The 19,165-nt window shown below is 45.6% G+C and overlaps 2 protein-coding genes across 6 annotated transcripts in view; one reads left to right on the forward strand and one right to left on the reverse strand.

Moving 5' to 3' along the window:
- The window catches only part of LOC115537051 (integrin beta-1), a 30,746-nt gene extending 24,550 nt beyond the window's left edge, over positions 1-6,196 (reverse strand). For 2 of the 4 annotated variants that reach the window (XM_030348661.1, XM_030348657.1), the window contains exons 1-2: positions 5,868-6,196; positions 4,892-5,028 (exon numbers count right to left, since the gene is read on the reverse strand). In XM_030348661.1, coding sequence (XP_030204521.1) covers positions 4,892-4,894 — 3 coding nt within the window. In that variant the 5' untranslated portion in view covers positions 4,895-5,028; positions 5,868-6,196. The remainder of the gene's footprint in view (positions 1-4,891; positions 5,029-5,867) is intronic. The other 2 variants (XM_030348659.1, XM_030348660.1) reach the window with 2 other exon arrangements.
- Positions 6,197-8,418: 2,222 nt separating this feature from the next.
- anks6 (ankyrin repeat and sterile alpha motif domain containing 6) lies at positions 8,419-18,426 on the forward strand. Of its 2 annotated transcripts, none has more exons than XM_030349527.1 (18): positions 8,419-8,997; positions 9,337-9,576; positions 9,913-10,156; positions 10,500-10,650; positions 11,762-11,806; positions 11,999-12,203; positions 12,445-12,551; positions 13,034-13,185; positions 13,644-13,884; positions 13,967-14,016; positions 14,605-14,790; positions 15,314-15,476; positions 15,637-15,869; positions 15,983-16,175; positions 16,425-16,492; positions 16,685-16,801; positions 17,198-17,312; positions 17,656-18,426. In XM_030349527.1, exons 1-18 carry the CDS (start codon positions 8,663-8,665, stop codon positions 17,703-17,705), a joined length of 2,895 nt encoding a protein of 964 aa, XP_030205387.1. In that variant the 5' UTR covers positions 8,419-8,662; the 3' UTR covers positions 17,706-18,426. The 2 variants fall into 2 exon arrangements, with proteins under 2 accessions (XP_030205387.1, XP_030205388.1); XM_030349528.1 differs by having other exon boundaries at positions 8,654-8,997; positions 17,198-17,297.
- The last annotated feature ends 739 nt before the right edge of the window (positions 18,427-19,165 follow it).

The raw sequence follows: 19,165 nt of genomic DNA on the forward strand, positions 1-19,165 counted from the left end.
ATGGGCATCCAATCATGAGCCCAGGAGTCCGGCTTCAGATCTGGGGGTGGGGGTGCACTGTGGGCTTAGGCTCCCATTGTCTCCCTGTGTGCATGCTGTGTCAGGCCTTTCCTTTGTTGGAACACAGGAAGCTGTACCCCATCACACAGGAAGTCCATAGCGTGCTTCGTGGCAACAGACCAAATCCCCCCCCCCCCTCTTAAAGCCTGAGGGTTCAAGAGGAGATTTCCTGGGCTGAATGGAGAAAGCAGAAGGCCGAGAGGGGGGGGAGAGAGAGGGAGAGAGGGAGAGAGAGAGGTAGAGAGAGAGGTAGAGAGAGAGCAATATACAGCCAGACAGCCAGCCAGACAGAAATGAAGACCAGACAGAGATGAAAAACGCAGCCAAAACAGCAGCATATTGTTGTCTTTGTGAATCATGATCTCTGAAGCAGAGACCTAAACAGGTCGGGTAATTTAGTTCTTTAGAAATAATAAAAAATTGGCAGATGTTAAGGCAGGATCAATGATTTAGACACGCAGAGCAGTGTTTTGTCATGACCCATAATTAAATATTTAGAATGGGAAAGATGGCGAAAGCAGAAGACCTAAACAACAGCTCAGTGTATTGCCTCTGCGTCTCGTCTGCTCCACAAAGACCCAAACCGGCCTGGCAGTGTCTCAACTTTGGATCGTAATAAAGACAATAAGAAACACATTAAAAAAATAAGTTGACATAAGCAAGGCACAATGGACCTTCTGATGATAACAGATTAGACAGGAACATGTAAACAAGCGTAACACTTATATACCCTTGTGAACGTTAATCTTTAACTCCCGGGTCTCCAGTTCTGTTAGACACTCACAAAGTGCTACTCACTGCACAGTGTTGAGAACAGACACACAAAACACTTCTCCTTTAAAGGGTAGGAAGACTCCTCATTTTTATCTTGTTCTTTCTATCTTAGATCTGATCCGACGTAAACTCTGCAGCCGGGAGTCACCTGAGGCCCACTGTGTGCACACCTCCGCTGTTATTGCTTCCTGGCTGCTTAATGCGGGAGAAAGGCTGTGTTAATGGTAGTCAGATGTCTTTCGTTAACTTACAGGCCAATTGAACCAGAGGGGTCTCTAGTTTTCCAGCTACCGCGAGTGAGTGAGAAATGATGTGGACTCTCTCTCTCTCTAGCTACATTTTAGCCTCTCTCTCGGGACCCAAACACAAATGTCATGTTCCGTTCACCAGGCGTTTTTGTTTTTGTTTCCATTTTTTCCCCCATGATGTTTCCATAGCTATGCAGGAGATGCTGTGTCACGAGACTGGGTTACAAAACTAAATGTATAAATGCACAGAAAGTAGAGGATGGAAAACCTAACATTTCAATAGTGGAAATCTTTTTTTACAGATTTATTTTCTGCATTGCACAATCCTTTAACTTTTCTCTTACTACTTAGGCTGACACAAATAAATCCAAAGATCACTGAAAGTTACTCTTTTACTCTTGAACCTAATATTTTACAAATATACATTGAATATGTACTTTGTTTGTGTAACAGAACATGCGTGAATATTTATGAATGGGTCTTTTGTGCTTGAACTCTGTGCTCAGTGACAGAACACAGAGGCACTGTTTCACTGTGAGTATATTTTCTATTCTACAACATATGTGTCCCAGATTACAATAAACAATACTCTTCATCATTCGCTTTGGAACGAACAGGAAACAAAAATTAATAATGTTTGGTCTCCATCTTTTAGCTACACTGAACTTTATTGATGGTTAATTTTGGTTTGGATAAAATAAATAAATATAAATGGTTACAGAATAAGATGCCAAGGCCTTGGAACTAAACATAAACTCCTCTGATTAAAGCAAAATGTCATGCCAAGAAATTGATACACAACAGAAGTTTGCCCTATTGTTAAATGACCGGGAACCGATGAAGGGGCAAGACTGAGACTTTTCCGAATATAACTATTGGGTAACGCGTTAGATTACAGCCCACATCACACACTGTAAATAATCTGCAGTTACAGTACTGGATGTTAGGGAAGAATGGGATTGGGGAGACACTTTATTTCTGAGAAATGGTCAAGGGGACGTTCCATTGTCATGAATCCGATCGGCATGTGAAAACTGCCGATCACCAGTCACCAAGTATCTTATTTATGGCTTTGTGTTTAACAGAATTCCCCCACCGATCAAAGACATCTCACTAAGGGTAACCCATCCCTGACAACTGCATTCGACCAGCATTATAGTCCCTCGAGATGCAAGATTACCTTTTTCATCTCTGTGCACGGCCTGCTTTCATACTAGGAGATAATCCTATAGGTCTCTGTAATTACAACCAGGTTCCTGGTGAGGTGGTCAGCAGTTGAGACAGTTTTAACACGCCGTATCCATGACAATAGACTGGACCCTTGACCTTTTGTTTCCGAAATAAACTGCGATCCATTCCCATTCCCACCAAACATCCGGATAATTGGTCAGTAGGTCGTAGATACACTGTAATAGATAATATACTCACATCTTGTTCCCCAGTTCCTACCCTGGAGTAATTCAACTGTATGTTGTGGACTGTAATCTAAAGGGCTACAAACTATAGGAGCATTAGAAGTAGTATTAGAAGAAGACACAGCCATGTCGCTGCCAAAGCACTTTAAAGAAAGGTGCTCTGTGTCACCGAGAAGCAATAAACATTTCTAACCCCAAACCCTTCTATATTGAGGCTATCTGAGTGGTCTCTTAATTGTTAATCTCTTCCCCTGCTCTCCGAGTACTTCAAAACCCACCAACGTAAACCATAATAAACATCTCGAGCTGCATCCAATTAATAGTAAATCTGGCAACCTGCAGAAAACAAGTCCACCCCCTATTTACAAACACAATAAATATATCAAGTGTTCAGGCCCACATTCCCATGGCTGTTCCATGGTGAACCCGCCCCCACTCCGGGTCCCGCACCCCTAACCACCTCATTCCTGACAGGGCTGCTCCTGTGGCTTTTTATAGAAGCCGGAGCTCCCCTTACTCCCACCACTCACAGTTCCCCCACCCTTCCGCCAGCCACCAGATTCTACCCCACCCAAAACCTCCACAAAAAAGCTCACAATACTGCCTTTTGGGGTTGTGGGTGGAAGGACTAGCAGGGATGGGACATTTCCATACAGCAATAAAATATTATGGAGGTTGAGAAAATCTCGACTAACGACTACAAGTACTACTTAGTCAATGTATTCGATCTGATATAAAGGAATGATATATTTTCTTTTGTCAGAGACATTTTGTAATACAGGATCAGAGTAAAATAAAAGAGCACAAACGTTTCTGTTTGGTGATAGTATGCCTCCAGTAATACAGTATATATTAAGGAGTACTGCGTTGAACTTGTTGGTCACAGCAGCCTTAACGGGTACAAATACAATCACAAAGATTTGAAGACATGAAGAAACCCATTGGATTGTTTTGCATTGTAACAACTTCCATCAAATGTGCAGGTTTACTAAAAGCCAAATGACAAAAGTTAATAAAACAAGCTTTCAGCAACAATAGTTCCCCGGGTTTTGAAAATGGAATGCACCAAAAGCCGGACAGGTTATTGTTATGAAAGCAGATCAGTTAATTAGTTTGCTTTAGCAAACGGCCAGTGTGATCAAGTTAACCTAGTCAGCTTAAAGGATCATAATATATAAACTCCACTTTCCCAAGTGGGTGTGAATGTGCACAGATGGGTGTGACATTGCCCATACACTTCACAAACACACACGCCCACACACGCACACAAAGGCACACACACACACACACACAACGATCGAACATTCATCACTTCCTTCTGAAGGGAACCTGTTGTCACGTAAGGTTAATGTCAGATCTCTAATTGACCAAACCCCACACACACACACACACGCAGACGCACACACACCATCCCACCCACCGACGGCACACACACAGCCACACCCTTGTGTGTGTGTGTGTGTGTGTGTGTGTGTGTGTGTGTGCGTGTGTGTGTGGCTGGGGCAGTCGTAAATCTGGTGGGTGTAGGGCTGTTCTAGCAGCTGTTAGCCAGGGCTAGAGGTCACTGGCATCCATCAGCTGGTGGTGACCCCTCCCTTCCCTGCTACTGTCTCTATCCTAGACTGTCTCCCATCCACACACACACACACACACACACACACACACACACACACACACACACACACACACACACACACACACACACACACACACACACACACACACACACACACATTCATTATCCTCAGTCATATCCTTATTGCCCTTCAGACCACCCCCAGCCCACCTATCGTTTGTCCTTCTTACGGCCCCCCTCCTCCTCAATTACCCCCCCCCCACCACCACCACCACCCAACCTGCTTCGACACACACACACACACACACACACACACACACACACACACACACACACACACACACACACACACACACACACACCACAGCTCTCCGCCTGATGCCACAAGGAGACTCCATTAACTTAATTAAAGTGATTCCTGCAGACAGAGGCCTCCGCCAAGGAGTCAACATGGTCAGCTGTATTTACAAGGACCTCCCTGCCGCTCTCTCTGTTTCTCTGAGGGGGGGGGGGTCTCTCTTTCTCTCTCTCTGTATATCTCCCTTACTCTCTCTCTCTCACACTCTCTTTCTCTGAGACTCATTTTGTTATCTCTATATCTGTCACTCAATAACTCTTCATTTCTTCCTCTTTCTCAGTGACTTCCTCTCTCCCCTCTCTCCCTATGACAAAATGTATAATTTATGTTTGATCCAATAAGTGGCAGGAGAGAGGAAGGAAGGAAGGAAGGAAGGAAGGAAGGAAGGAAGGAAGGAAGGAAGGAAGGAAGGAAGGAAGGAAGGAAGGAAGGAAGGAAGGGAAGGCGCAGCCAGACCAACCATTTATACTCTTGACCGTTTCAAGGGAGACCTTTAGGATGGCGACCGTACTGGGGTTGAGATACTGTACTTAGTATGTATCATATCCCATGGAGACCTATTACGGTAGCTTGCATTGAAAAGGGGAACTTGTAATCCTTGAAAGAGAAAGGGATTCAGATACTGTAAATTACACTGTCACGTATTGTCAAAGAAATAGCCAAATAAATATAAAATAGCTGTCAACAATATTGCAATTGTATTGTGGATGTTAGCACTATCAACAAATCTCCGAACAAAAATGCTGTTCTGTTTACATTTCATTGATTTTTAAAGACACACTTATGTATGCGGGTGGTGTTTCTATTTAGAACGTAATTGTTGACACATTCAACCTTCATGCCATCACGTACATGAAATCGCTCTCTCACACACACACACACACACACACACGCACACGCACGCACGCGCGCGCACGCACGCGCGCACGCGCGCACACACACACACACACACACACACACACACACACACACACACACACACACACACACACACCTCTCTTCGGTGGAACTTTTAAAAGAGCAGCATCCCCAGAAGCCCCGTCCACGGGACTATATCACCAAAATCACAAACATAAATTGGGTTCCTAATAAACATAAAAATATCTCTTCAGAACAAATGTCTTCATGGCTTTAACGCTTATCAAATGACCATCACCTTAATTAAGACAAGAGTGTGTGTAAAATGCTAATTTCATCTGATCATGAGTGACCATCCCCCCGAAAAAGTAATCCAGCCACACATTTGACCTGCTGCTAGGCCTATGCTATGGTTTTAAGGATAAAACGATTTACGGCAGTAGCCTACATACAGAGCTTACACCATTTAAAAGTGCCTATTTGTTTACTTAGATGAGCATGAAATCGCCTAACACTCATTTTTTGCTACAATACCGACGCGTTTGAATTGATTCGTTAAATAAATTAAAACATATTACCTTGGCGTTATGTAATTAGTTCCCCCCGTCACATAGAGGGTAGTATCCCGTTTTAGAATCCCCCGGGATGGTCCGCTATGCAGCACAGGCAGCAACAATTGCCCCGCTGGCACCGAGCGCTTATAGTCCTACTTTCTCCTCAGAAAAACTCGCGGTGGATTCACTCAGCCGATCATTCCGGTCTATTATTGTTGCTCTACATTAAATTAGTTAAACTGGATAAAATGCAATAACCGAAGGAATTATCGCGGGGCAATTAAACCTTACCCAAGCTTATTCAGGGAAGAGCGGGGCCGGAGACAAGTCCGTCAGAATATGCCTCTCCTGTCTAACCACGCCCCTTTGAAGAATGCCGTGTCGCGTCACGAGCATATGGGTACGCCCACTGACATAATGCTCTAATAATGGTGTATGATTTTATATGGTCCCAATTACTGTCTTCTTCTCGGAAATGATGATCTAATTATTGGAATAGTGCTATTCGATAAGAGAGATTAAATGACACGACATTTGTGCTATGAGTATACTACAATTATTACTTTGCGCTGTAATTGTTTATGTTTAAACTTTTAAAAGTGTTTCAATATAAGCGGGATTCAAGGTGATCTGTGGCTGAAAGGTTAAGATCCAGCTTGGGTTTCTTCAAAAGACTCGATATCTTTCCCTCTCTGTCATCACGGTGCACCTGCTTCCTTTATAAACACTGGTTTCCACATCAGTCCTTGGTTGTATCAACCAGCCAAACAATGAATAGGCTAATGAGCAATAATGAACGTATGAATGATGAAAGGTTTATTTATTTAAAATCGAGCTCTTCAATTGTTTTAAAACATGACATTTGCATCTATGTCAACTAGTTCCGTTCTCGTATTTCTTATTTTTGATCATGTTTAAAAATCGGAAAACTAAAACAATTGCCACTAATTCCTTGGAAGGGAGCCTATCTTCATTGATTCTAATTTGTCTGGATTAACAAATACTGCGTTCAGGAAGGGGGTAAGCTTCCTGTTTTTGTTTTGTCTCCTGGGATTCATATCGCTGTTGCTCTCTGGGAAAGGTCTGAGTGGTATGCCTAAAGTCTGTCGAATCTGCTTAGTCAAAGAATTGGGGTGACATTAAACTGATAGGCTTTTCCTGCACTTTTCTGAGTCACTACTAAGCCTTGAATGGTGGACAATAATGAGTATCAAACAATAGGACAATATAATGGGTCCAGGAAAATCTCGACAAATCGAGGAGGTCAGAGTATGAAAGAGGACTAGAAGACGAGGTAGAGAGACCATCCAAAAGCCAACTGTTATGAAAATATTGATGTGATTTTGAAAACACATCCTCCCATTGTCCTATTTTATTGTTTTTATTGGGGCTTAGGGATTATTTGGGGTTGTACAATTGGTAGATTGATGGGCGTGAAATTGTACAATTTGCGCACTTGTAGGCGAACTTATTTCTAAAGTGGGACATTGCCTGACGTCTGAAGCCTCCTTGTGGACACTAATTGTCACTGCATGGTAGGTCAAATTAATAGAATTGAATCGGCTTTAAAGAATCCCGAGGAATTTTGTCAGGAGATGAATTACAGCCGATCCAATCCAAATTGATTTTTTATATTCAAACTTTAAATGATTGAAGTACTGCTTAAATAACAGTTATACATGAAATGCTCAAAATAAGGAATGCCTTGCGCAGTATAGCATGACAGCATGGAAATTGACTGGATGATTAAAATAAAGAGTGAACTCACAGCTCAGACAACTCATGTGGACACTCATGTAGCCTACTCCAGGGTGGGGGGCTCGGGTACGGGGGGGGGGGGGGTCTTCCCCAGCTGCTATTCAAACAATAAAGTTGTATTATTTATGTTGTGTATTTGTTAATATATGACTAGCCTGTCCCTGTTTATTTAATTCGTTCAACGTAAAATCAAATCGACCTAGTTTGTTCTCATTCTGAGAACAAACGAAAAAGCCTTATTTGGATTTTCTAATCGCAGTATTTAAAGGTCCACCCAATCTTTGTAATACCATTCTTGGTCACTAGATGGCAGCGTATAACCTAAACATCATCCCCTATCCCCTTTCCTTACAAATTGATTAACCCTAACCCTAAAAGCCTGAGACAGGCACACACACACACACACACACACACACACACACACACACACACACACACACACACACACACACACACACACACACACACACACACACACACACAAACAAACCAAATGTAGGAATTTCTAGTTGTATTCCCTTGTATTGTGTTTACATTAACGTTTTGTTTCCCCTAACAATTGCCACTAATTCCTTGGAAGGAATGAACACCATCAAATCAATCCTATATGCATTTTATATTTTATACCATACCGGTGAAAGAGGTGTGACTAAGTGACTCTGTTTCTCTACATTTTATACCTTGGTCCTCATCATAACATTATAAGAGCGCAATATGAACTCTTCATATGCTGTTGATTCTGTAATCTCTTGATAATCTACTGGATTTGGGAAAAGACGTCCCCTGTCTTCCCAATATTTTCTGTTCTGTACTTTTAGTTTGCGCATGCCCAGAACCAGCGACGCAGAACCCACACAACTTGTAACGGGACAGCACCGGTTTCGGCTACATTTAACCCCGAGGCGCACGAAGATGTTTTTGTAACAAGATTTTTCATCACCACCAACGACGGAAGCAAGCGACAACTTTTAACACACATTTGACCAGTTCTGTCGCCATGATTTCTAAATACAGGCCGCCGATAATGAAGTTTGGAAACCGGGTGAGACTTTCTTGAGAAGATGAGCTTCGGAGTGCCTGCTAACTCTCTGTTACTTTTCCGTGCTTGCGATGAGGGAGATTACGAAACGGCCCGGGGGATACTGGAGCCAGGAGCGAAGGAATCCGGGAGGCAGAGCAGGCTGCGGTCCGAGGCGGGATCGGAATGCAACGTCGTGGACATCACCCGGGGACCGTCCCTCGTACCCGTGGACGGCACGGACGAGGAGGGGAACACCGCCCTGCAGTTCGCCTCAGCCAGTGGCCATGAAAACTTGGTTCGGTTCCTTCTACGCAAAGGGGCCTCGGTGGACAGCCGGAACAACTACGGCTGGACACCGCTGATGCAAGCGGCGAGGTGGGGATTGTTGTTGAGCAGCTGTTAAAATAAACTGCAGAGATGACATAGGAACACTGCAATAGTTAAATCAATGTCGCCTATACACGTTATCCTCAACAGTCACCCATTCATTACTTTCATACATGTTAATAAATATGATAGATGCCTATTGTGTGTCCATTAGGCCATCCAACCCTATTATATTTCTACACGTAGGCTATAAAGTACTACTCTCATACGACATCTCTATCCTTCACTGATATAACTCTATTCTGGCCATTTTGAGGTCAATGTTTCGTTCCACCTCCCACATCCCGTTCTCTCTCCCATGCTTCCACTTTGAAACTCTCTACCAAGGTTTGGGCACCTGAACGTCACCCACATCCTACTGGAGAACGGGGCGGAGATAAACGGCCGAAACCGCCTGGGTGCAAGCGTCCTGTCCATGGCGGCTAGAGGAGGCCACGCCCACGTGGTCAAACTCCTCTTGGAGGGCGGAGCATATGTCGACGATTACGACCACCTGGACATCGCCGCTGAGGGCGTTTCTATAGGCAGCGGCAGCAGCGGTGGCAACAATAACAACAACAGCAGCAGGTAGGCTTATGTGCTTAACCTGTTGTTGTTGTTTGTGTATTGTCTGCGTTCACATGATAGCTCCCAAAATGTTTTCTTTCATCCAGATGTGAGACGGATCAGCTTTTGTTTTTCTTGAGCAGTGTGAACAGCACAAAGGTTCAGCCCACTATAATGATCTAGATCTGATCCTAGATATGGTACATATCAGTATAGTCAACAGTATACTGCATCGTATAGTATGGTCAGGAAAAGAGATGAGATTCACCAGCAAAAGACAACAAAATGGAGCACAAAAGGTAAAGTGGATATTAATATACTTATACAAATAACATACGTGTGTCATCCGTGTCCCAGCCTGTCAGGTCTAGGCGGCGGCGGCGGCGGCAGCGAGGGCTGCGTGGGCGGTGGCCTCGGGGGCTGTGGGGTCGGCGGAGCGGGGGGCAGGGAGTTCATGGACATCACAGCCCTGCTGGTGGCCTCGCTGCAGGGCCACGAGGCGGCGGTGCGCCTGCTGCTGGAGTGGGGCGCCGACGTCAACTTCTCCCAGAAGACCACCGGCTGGGCGGCGCTGATGCTGAGCACCCTCAGCGGGAAGTCGGTGGGTGGGGGCTGCGTGTTGAGGTTGACGGGGGTGGGGGACGGGGGGGGGGGGGGTGGAGGAATGGGTGGATGGTTAATGGAGTGGATGCACGGTGGGACCTGTCCAAAGGGACTTCAGCTGAAATACAGTTATTTAATTTGGCACTATTTTGAGATATTCAAAAACGTGGATTTCAAAATCTCGAAAAGCAGAATGGGAAGAGATACATCTGCTGTTTTGTGTTACCGAAGGGTTAAGGTTGTTCATTTATAAGTTATCATTAAGAATATCAGTGAAAGTGGTCCCCTTGTATATATCACACAGACCAGATCGACGGCGTGATTGGTTAAATATTCCATAGGTGGGCGTGGCTCAGCAGCTCGTGGAGAGGGGGGCGGACCCGGACCGGCTCAACGTGTGTTCAAAGACGGCCTTTGAGCTGGCCATGGACCTCAGGCAGAGAGACATCAAGACCTACCTGGACCCCATCACCACCGTACGCCCTCAGACTGGTGAGGGACCCCCCCCCCCCCCCCGTGTGTGTGTGTGTGTGTGTGTGTGTGTGTGTGTGTCTGTGTGTTTGTGGGGGGGTTGGTGGATATGTGTAAGGGTTGGTGGGTGGGTCTGTGTGCGCGCACACAAGTGTGTGTGTCTGTGTGTGCGTATGCAGGCACGCATGTTTGTGTGTGCGTGTGCATGCATGTGTGTGTGTTTGTCTTTGTGTGTGCATCAAGGATTTTCACAGCCATTAACACTGTGCTGCTGGAGTAGAGGAGAGCGTAGCGTCTTTGATGACCACAAGGGGATTTGGATTTCAGACATGAAAGCTATGAATAAACATTTCCTCTTTTCTTGATTTAGGTATATATTTGTGTTCCATGCTTTATTATTTATTAGCGTGCGAGGCCTCTCTGATGTTGGGTGACTGGAAGATGTGTTGGAATGATTGGACCTCTAGAAGTTCTGTCATGCATGCATGGCTGGGGTATCTAAATGTTATTAACAATTACTTAAACGTAACTGAACTTTTGAGCCAATTCATCCATCAGAACCCATTGGAATTGCATCCTTCTTCAATTGAAAAGATTACTTTTGTGAACTGTGCAATTTTGAGGTCTGAATTCAACATAACACAGCAATGAACTCCACAAATTAGTTTTATGAGATACTTGAACCTGAAATTAAATTGAACCTGATTGGGAGTTTCTAATTTTCCTTGAACTTTCCCCGCATAGACTATTCAATTGTGTTACTTTTTTATGCACAAAGGAAAGTAAAGGGCTGTGAAGTCTGACATTAAGCTTTATGTTCGTTTTAATTGGACAATTTAGCATTTTGTGCATTGTTGAGTTTATTGCATTCTTCCTTTCTTTCATGCATTATTTCTTATTTATTTCTCTCCCTGGTTCTTCCTGTTTGTACACAGTCCCCATCTGGGTGCGGGCTGTAGGCTCCGCCCAGGCTTTCTAGAGGTGGTTAAGGGTATTTAATCCCCCCATCCGACCCACTTTGGTGATGAACCATGTGGACGTTTTCCAACTAGGACTCCAACGCTATCCCTAGACTCCTTATAAGGTCTTCCACAGTGAATCAGTGCATCATCTCTCCCCCCCTCCCTCACAGATGACGAGAAGAGAAGGCCCGATGTGTTCAGTGCCCTCAAATTAGGTGAGTGGAAAATAAAAATAAATAACTAAATAAACTAATAATTTACCAATACTTAGATTTTTATTAAGCCAAAAAAGCTAACCATAACATCTGCGAGGATCTTTAAATACGAAAACTTGGCTAAAAGTGTTAATTAAATCTGAGGTCACATGGTTTCACCCGGGTGCCCCCTCATCCCTTTCCGACGCCCAGGGAATTCTCAGCTGGTGAAGGAGATCTTGGAGGAGGACCCCGCTCAGGTGAACTCGTCCAATCAGGAGGGAGCGTCGCCCCTGATGATGGCGGCCGTCAGTGGGCAGCTTGAGGTGGTGCAGCTGATGGTGGACAAGAACGCTGATATAGACAAACAAGATGGCGTCCACGGGTGGACTGCTCTGATGCAGGCCACGTACCACGGGTGAGCTGAAGCTGTCCAATGTGGAGCTAGCCACTGAGTAGCTAAAAATAAAAACACCGTCTGTTCAAATGGCATCACATACATTTTATGGCATTAAAAACAAAAGTTAAGAGACACCTTGAAAGTAGCTTCATATTGTAATGAGCAATATGAAGACCTAGCACAAGATTTTGATGAGTAGATTTTGCTTGTTTACTACAGCACCTCTCAGTTTATCTCTCTGTCTCTCTCTCTCTGACAGTAACAAGGACGTAGTGAAGTACCTGCTGAGCCAGGGGGCCGATGTCCACCTCCGGGCTAAGAACGGCTACACTGCGTTTGATTTGGTCATGCTTCTGAACGACCCAGGTACTGCCTCCTCGGCCTATGACCCAGCTAGCGTCGTTCAGTGACTTGTTTCCATGACGTCTGCCATGTCTAGTTCCCTCCTCCTTCCATTCAAATTGTTTTTGCATCTTTGTTTTTATTGTCAGTTATTTGCCTTCCTTTTATACCCTTTTTGGCACCTTGTGTCACCTTGTGAAATCCCAGCATTTGCATCAACATTTACATCACATGCGTCACGTAACGTTTTCTAGTCCCTGCTTCCTTCACTTAATCATCCATTCACTTTCACTCAAGTTAACGATTCAACCACCCACCTATATACCCTCTTTTTTTTGCCTATATGTGATTGTGTGCATGTGTGTGTCTTTGCATTTGTGTGTGTGTGTGTGTGTGTGTGTGTGTGTGTGTGTGTGTGTGTGTGTGTGTGTGTGTGTGTGTGTGTGTGTGTGTGTGTGTGTGTGTGTGTGTGTGTGTGTGCGTGCTTGTGTGTGTGTGTCCCTCAGACACAGAGCTAGTTCGTCTGTTGGCGGGCGTGTGCATGCAGGTCGACAAGGGCAAGGGGAAGCCCCGCAGTCGGGCCTCCATGTTGCTCTCCAAGAACCGCCGGTTGCTAGGCAACATCCCCGTCCCTCCCGACGATAAGGGGGGTCTCAAGGTATGGCTGGCGATGGTTTCGGACATTTTTATCTTCATAATTATTTACGCAAATCCAGTTCTGTCCTGGGAGTTCTGTGTCCATTACATGTTTCACGTTCTGGGTTTGAACGGTACCTCGAGAGTTGACCTCTCAGAGCCAAAGTCTGTTTGAATATTAACTGCCTGGTCTCCTGGCCCCGCACGCACACACACACACACACACACACACACACACACACACACACACACACACACACACACACACACACACACACACACACACACACACACACACACACACACACAAGGATTGCTTATTAAATGTAATTAATGAAGTCAAATTAAGTATAGTTTTAGGTATAGGTATTTCGCTGTTATGAACCAGGGCTGCTGAGCTTGTTCCAGATGACCAGACAGGTCAGTCTGCTCTCCCTGCTCCTGAAATGAAAACCAACAAACTCACTTCCTGCCTTCCAGTCGTGGTGGAACAGAATGTCCAATCGGTTTCGCCGGCTCAAGCTGACCCACACCCTGAGGCACGGCCTTTCCTCCAATCGCCTTGCTCCGTTCCCTGACGATGCCGAGGCCTCATTGGACGCGACCCTGAGAGTCGACAGGAAGCCAGCGGTTGGAGCAAATGGGGCGCTGGCCTCCCCTTCCTCCACGGTGGCCATGAGTGACATCAGCACCATGTGGGCGGTCAAAACCATGGATTCAGGTGAGCCACGTTGATCAACAGATACCCCATATATATTCTATACATCGACTGTGGTACTGATTGCAGTTGCTCTGTTTCATAGGTCTCGGAAGCGCAGGCTCGGAGAACGAGGACGCCCTGATCTCAACAATGGTAGAGTGGATGAGTGGCTCGTGTGAACAAGTGCAACCTCTGTGTCAGAATAAGGCCAGCAGTGCTGCATGTACGGTCATTTACCTTCAGTTGAATTGTATATACTAGTATGCGTACTCTGCGCTCACTTAGTGAGCCTTTATGTTCAACCGTCTGTATGGATATGAATTTAACTCAACACAAGGTGGCATCACAACCCAACTCTAGAAGCTATTAACATAGAAGGGAAGTTATGCTGACATTCTTTTATTTATGGATGTCATGGATTGAGTCCAGATATACACACACACATACACGTCAACCTAAGCATAGCAACATTATATGTTGCATTAAATTAAATTAAATTACATACAATATATTTAGCAGACACTTTGTCCAAAGCGACTTGCTGTAAGTGCATTCAACAATGAAGATGTAAGCCAAAGTGCAGGAATCATTGGAGTACATAAAACTCACAAAAAAATACAAAAAGCACTGCTTTTAAGTGCTACAATATATCATTTTTCTTTTCTGATAACATCCCCCTTGATTGATTAAAGTCACATGTTTAAACCGTTGCTCTGTTTGTCCGCCGGCGGGCTTCCGTAGCTGAGAGACGGCGCCCCGCTGACCCGGCTGCCCAACGACAAGCTGAAGGCCGTCATCCCGCCCTTCCTGCCCCCCTCCAACTTCGAGGCGTGGAACTCTGACCGCTCGCGCCTCCTCAAGGAGCCGCCGCCCCGCCTCCCCATGCCCCCCCAGAGGAAGCTGAACAGCAGCGGGAACTCCGACATAGTGAGTGTGTGTGTGTGCTGGTGAGTGTGTGTGTGTGTGTATTTTGATGGGTGTGTGTTTTGATGGGTGTGTGTGTGTATGTGTGTGTGTGTGTGTGTGTGTGTGTGTGTGTTGTGTGTGTATTTTGATGTGTGTGTGTGTGTGTGTGTGTGTGTGTTTTGTGTGTGTTTGTGTGTTCTAACCATCCCTGGTTAGAGAAGCCTATCAAGGAATGTCTATCGCAAATTTGCATAAGCTACAAATACTAGGGTTAGTAAATGAAAAACTATATAATGTGTACGTGTATCAGTATTTGTTCCTGAAGTTGGCTTTGGCAGTTGTATTTTGTATCAACAGCCTACGAGATACGTGTGACTATCACGTAGGCTGTGGTTTCCCAAATACTTACACACGCCTCAAAGAGTGTTTATTACGATTGAAAATCTTTTATAAATTCACGAAAATCTCCCCCATGAAAGAAATGCCCCCTTGGTCCCTTCATCGTCGCGCCTCTCTCTCTCTCTCTGGCCCCTTTCCCGGCCAGACGTCAGTCAGCCGCGTGGTCAACAGGTCCATCAAGTTCCCCAGCATCTCCAAGGGGCCCTCGTCCTCGTCCCCCTCCAACTCAGGACACTACCACTCCCCCCACTCCTCGGGGGGGTCCAACGGAGTGGCGGGAATCAACCGAGACTCACACAACCGCTCTGGTACACATTCACACACATACATGCACACTCATACATGCAGCTACACGCACACAAACAACTGCTCTGGTAAACACATACACACATGCGCGGGCACACACACACACAAGCCAAATTTGAGAGACACCCCAGCATCATGAGCCCTCTCCCTCTCCACCACCAGGGGGCAGTGCAGACAGCGTCCTGTCTCAGATCGCTGCCCAGAGGAAGAAGGCAGCGGGCCTGGTGGACCCGAAGGTCCCGGCCCCTGACAAACCGAGCAGCCAGACCCAGGTTCAGCTCCAGAACCAGCCCCAGCTGCCCGCCTCAGTAACCGGTCCAACGGTGGCCGACACCAGCCTCCCAGACATCCACGCTACCCCCAGTCTGGTCGGATGCGACGTTCATTCTAGACGGGTATACAAACACATACGTACAGCGCATATGCTATAGAAAAAATACAAACATGGCTCGGTTCCTTTTCAAAGAGGATATTTGTATTGAGATGTTTCGTTTTCTCCTCCATGTAGAAGGTGGATCTGAAGAGGAGACCCCAGTCCGGTAACTCCTCCAACTCCAAGAGCACGTCACCCACCCTGACGCCGTCGCCCTCCCCGTCGCCCAAGCCCCCCGCGGGGCCTGGAGACTCCCTGTCCTCCGCCTCGTCCCACCCCCGCTCCAAGAGCAGCGGGGGCTCCAGCAGTGGCACCATCACTGACGAGGGTGAGGGGCGGGCGAGCGACACTGCCATGAGAGAGAGAGACAGGGAGAGAGGGAGGGAGGGAGGGAGAGACTGTGTTTTTTGTGTGTGTGTGTGTGTGTGTGTGTGTGTGTGTGTGTGTGTGTGTGTGTGTGTGTGTGTGTGTGTGTGTGTGTGTGTGTGTGTGTGTGTGTGTGTGTGCGTGCATGAGAGACCACAGGAACAAAGCTGACAGAGATGGACCCCCTGTCCATTTCTTATTTTCTCCTTAGATGAGCTGTCCAGCATCCTGAAGAAGCTTTCTCTGGAGAAATACCAGCCTATATTTGAGGAACAAGAGGTAACTGCTATGTATCCAAACAGAAGATCTAAAACGCATGCTGTCACTTTAATGCATACCGTTATCCATGAAAACAAGGCAATGAAGCTATCCTCTTCACTCTTTTTGTAGTTGTATTTTTTTGGTTTAATCATCTTCTGTTACTTCTACTTCCTTCTACTCTTTCTTCTTCTACAACGTCTATCCCTCCAGGTGGACATGGAGGCCTTCCTGACTCTGACCGACGGGGACCTGAAGGAGCTGGGCATCAAAACCGACGGACCAAGACACCAGATCCTAGCGGCCATCTCTGAGCTGAATGCTGGGAAGGTGCGCTTGATTTGATGTAGTGCTCTGGTTTCTCTTGGTATTCTCTTGTATTAATTTAACTGGAACGGTTTGGCTTGTGAACACAAAGCTAATGAGCATGATGTAGCCTGAGAGAATAATGAGCGATGAAATCCTACTCTACGGCTATGTATTTCAACGGCCAATTGAATTTTGTTTATTATTTTTAAGAACCTATTTTTTATTGCTAATTACGTTTTCAACTCAAAAAATACAACTATTGAACAAAAATGTATGACATCATATACCATATAATACAGTGTCCCAGTTATGTTAATAATTGTAAAAATAACCCTGTGGTACGAGCCAAGGTTTGCACGTGGGCAGGAGTGCCCCAGTACATCCCCCAGTAGATGATGACGTGGTGGTTGTCCCCAGGGCCGCGAGAGGCAGATCCTGCAGCAGACCATCCACAACTTTCAGTCCTCCTTCGGCAGCAGCGCCAGTAACTCCAGACAGCCAGCAGCCCCCCCTCGCTGTGAGTCCACACACCGTACGTTGGCCCCCCCCCCCCAGCCGGCTCCATGGAGCAGTGCAGTGAATAAATACAATAGGATTGGAACAGTGATGTATTGATATATTAATACATGTCTTTGTCTGGTGTTCCCATCTCTCCATACCTTCTATCTAACATTTCTCTCTCTCTCTCTCTCTCTCTCTCTCTCTCTCTCTCTCTCTCTCTCTCTCTCTCTCTCTCTCTCTCTCTCTCTCTCTCTCTCTCTCTCTCTCTCTCTCTCTCTCTCTCTCTCTCTCTCTCTCTCTCTCTCTCTCTCTCTCTCTCTCTCTCTCTCTCTCTCTCTCTCTCTCTCTCTCTCTCTCTCTCTCTCCTCTCACAGCTCCAACTGGCTGGACGAGACACCAGGTTCGCTCGACCAGTAAGAGGTAGCAGCACCCTTCATTCCCCCTCCACCACCGCCACGTCTTCCACCATGTAGCCCTCATCAACCCACCAAACACAGGCACTAGTATGATGCATTGCTGCTTTGAAAGCCTGTCTCCATCCAGACTCCTTTACAGGTAACTTCAGACAAAAACACTTGCTCCAAAGAAGACTGCCTCGCTATACAGCAAGGCGGCAGGCAGCTGCCTTCCGTCGGGGACACAGGCATGGATTACCTTTTTCTCTTACGGTGGAAGAGTTTGTTGTGTATTAAAGGGAAGACAGCAGCCACTAGCCACGCCGTTTGAGAGCCACGCCCCCTCCGTACCCTCCCCCACACACAGCCCTGTCCCCCACACGTGCAATACAGTGTTGCTCATCGCCTGTCCTCCCGTCCTTTAAGGAGTCTCTTTCTCGAGAGTGAAGAATGAACTGGAAACTGCACAGAAAAGGCATGGGTGAATGTTTATCAAAATCGTTTTTTTGTTTTGTTTTCTGAAAGGACCACATTATATCCAGCTATGAAAGGCAATTGGTAGAGAAAAAGAGAATGTGAATGTAGCATTTGAACAAATACACATCATAGAGAATGAGTTCATGTTTGATGACATGAATTGATCGTGATTGGAGAAATGTGCACTGAAAATGGGTGTGGTATGTTGATCAAATTGCTTAAATATCGAGTTCAAAAAGCAGAAACATATTAAATAAATATGACAAATCATGACGCGGCCTTGACTTTGTATATCCTATGACTCATCTGGGAAAATCCAATCCAATAGAGGAGATGATCCTGTTATTAGTTCATGTTTGACTTGTTTTAGCGCATACACACTGGACAAATACTTTCCACTGTGCTTGTTTGCTCCATAATAGCTGGCGCACCCTTTTTATCAACAGTCCTGATTACATGCAGACCTCGCAGTTAGGGTCTGTATCATCTTCAAATATCACTTACACATGATCCAATACTGTAATCCCGAGCTTTGGTCTTGGATCTGTTCAAGATGGCTTTATTAAAAGTAGTATATTTGGGGGGGCGGGGAGGGATATAGGGATCAGAGGCCATGCTTATGTTGTGCCATCTGTGATGAATATATGCGTTGTTCTCTGAAACACTGCTTAGTGTATCTGAACTCTTGAGTCCAGTTGGAGCGAAACCAAATAAATTATCCGAAATAGTTGAGTTGAATATAAATCGTCTAATGACTAGTTGGAAAGATAAAAAGAACAAAGAAGAGAGGATTTCCAGGAGAAACAAGACACAAATTGTGTTTTTCTTTAATATTGGCTCAAAAGAAAATAAACCATAAACTATGTTCCGTGTCATCGTCCCAAAAACATTTTGGTATGTTGACAAGAATGTAAAACTCAAGAGAGAAAGGGTATTTTATCTTTGGGCCAGAAAGAAAGCTCAGGGAAATCAAAACCCTGAAAGAAAAAAGACATTGTCCACAAGATGGCGA

The sequence above is a fragment of the Gadus morhua genome, chromosome 23 (assembly GCF_902167405.1).
Source record: "Gadus morhua chromosome 23, gadMor3.0, whole genome shotgun sequence".
NCBI lineage: Eukaryota > Metazoa > Chordata > Actinopteri > Gadiformes > Gadidae > Gadus > Gadus morhua.

Coding starts and splice junctions, on each gene's coding strand:
- anks6 (XM_030349527.1), top strand. CDS start 8,663: ATGAGCTTCGGAGTGCCTGCTAACTCTCTGTTACTTTTCCGTGCTTGC. Junction 12,204..12,444: donor ATGCAGGCCACGTACCACGG/GTGAGCTGAAGC, acceptor TCTCTCTGACAG/TAACAAGGACGTAGTGAAGT. Junction 16,802..17,197: donor CTGAGCTGAATGCTGGGAAG/GTGCGCTTGATT, acceptor GGTTGTCCCCAG/GGCCGCGAGAGGCAGATCCT.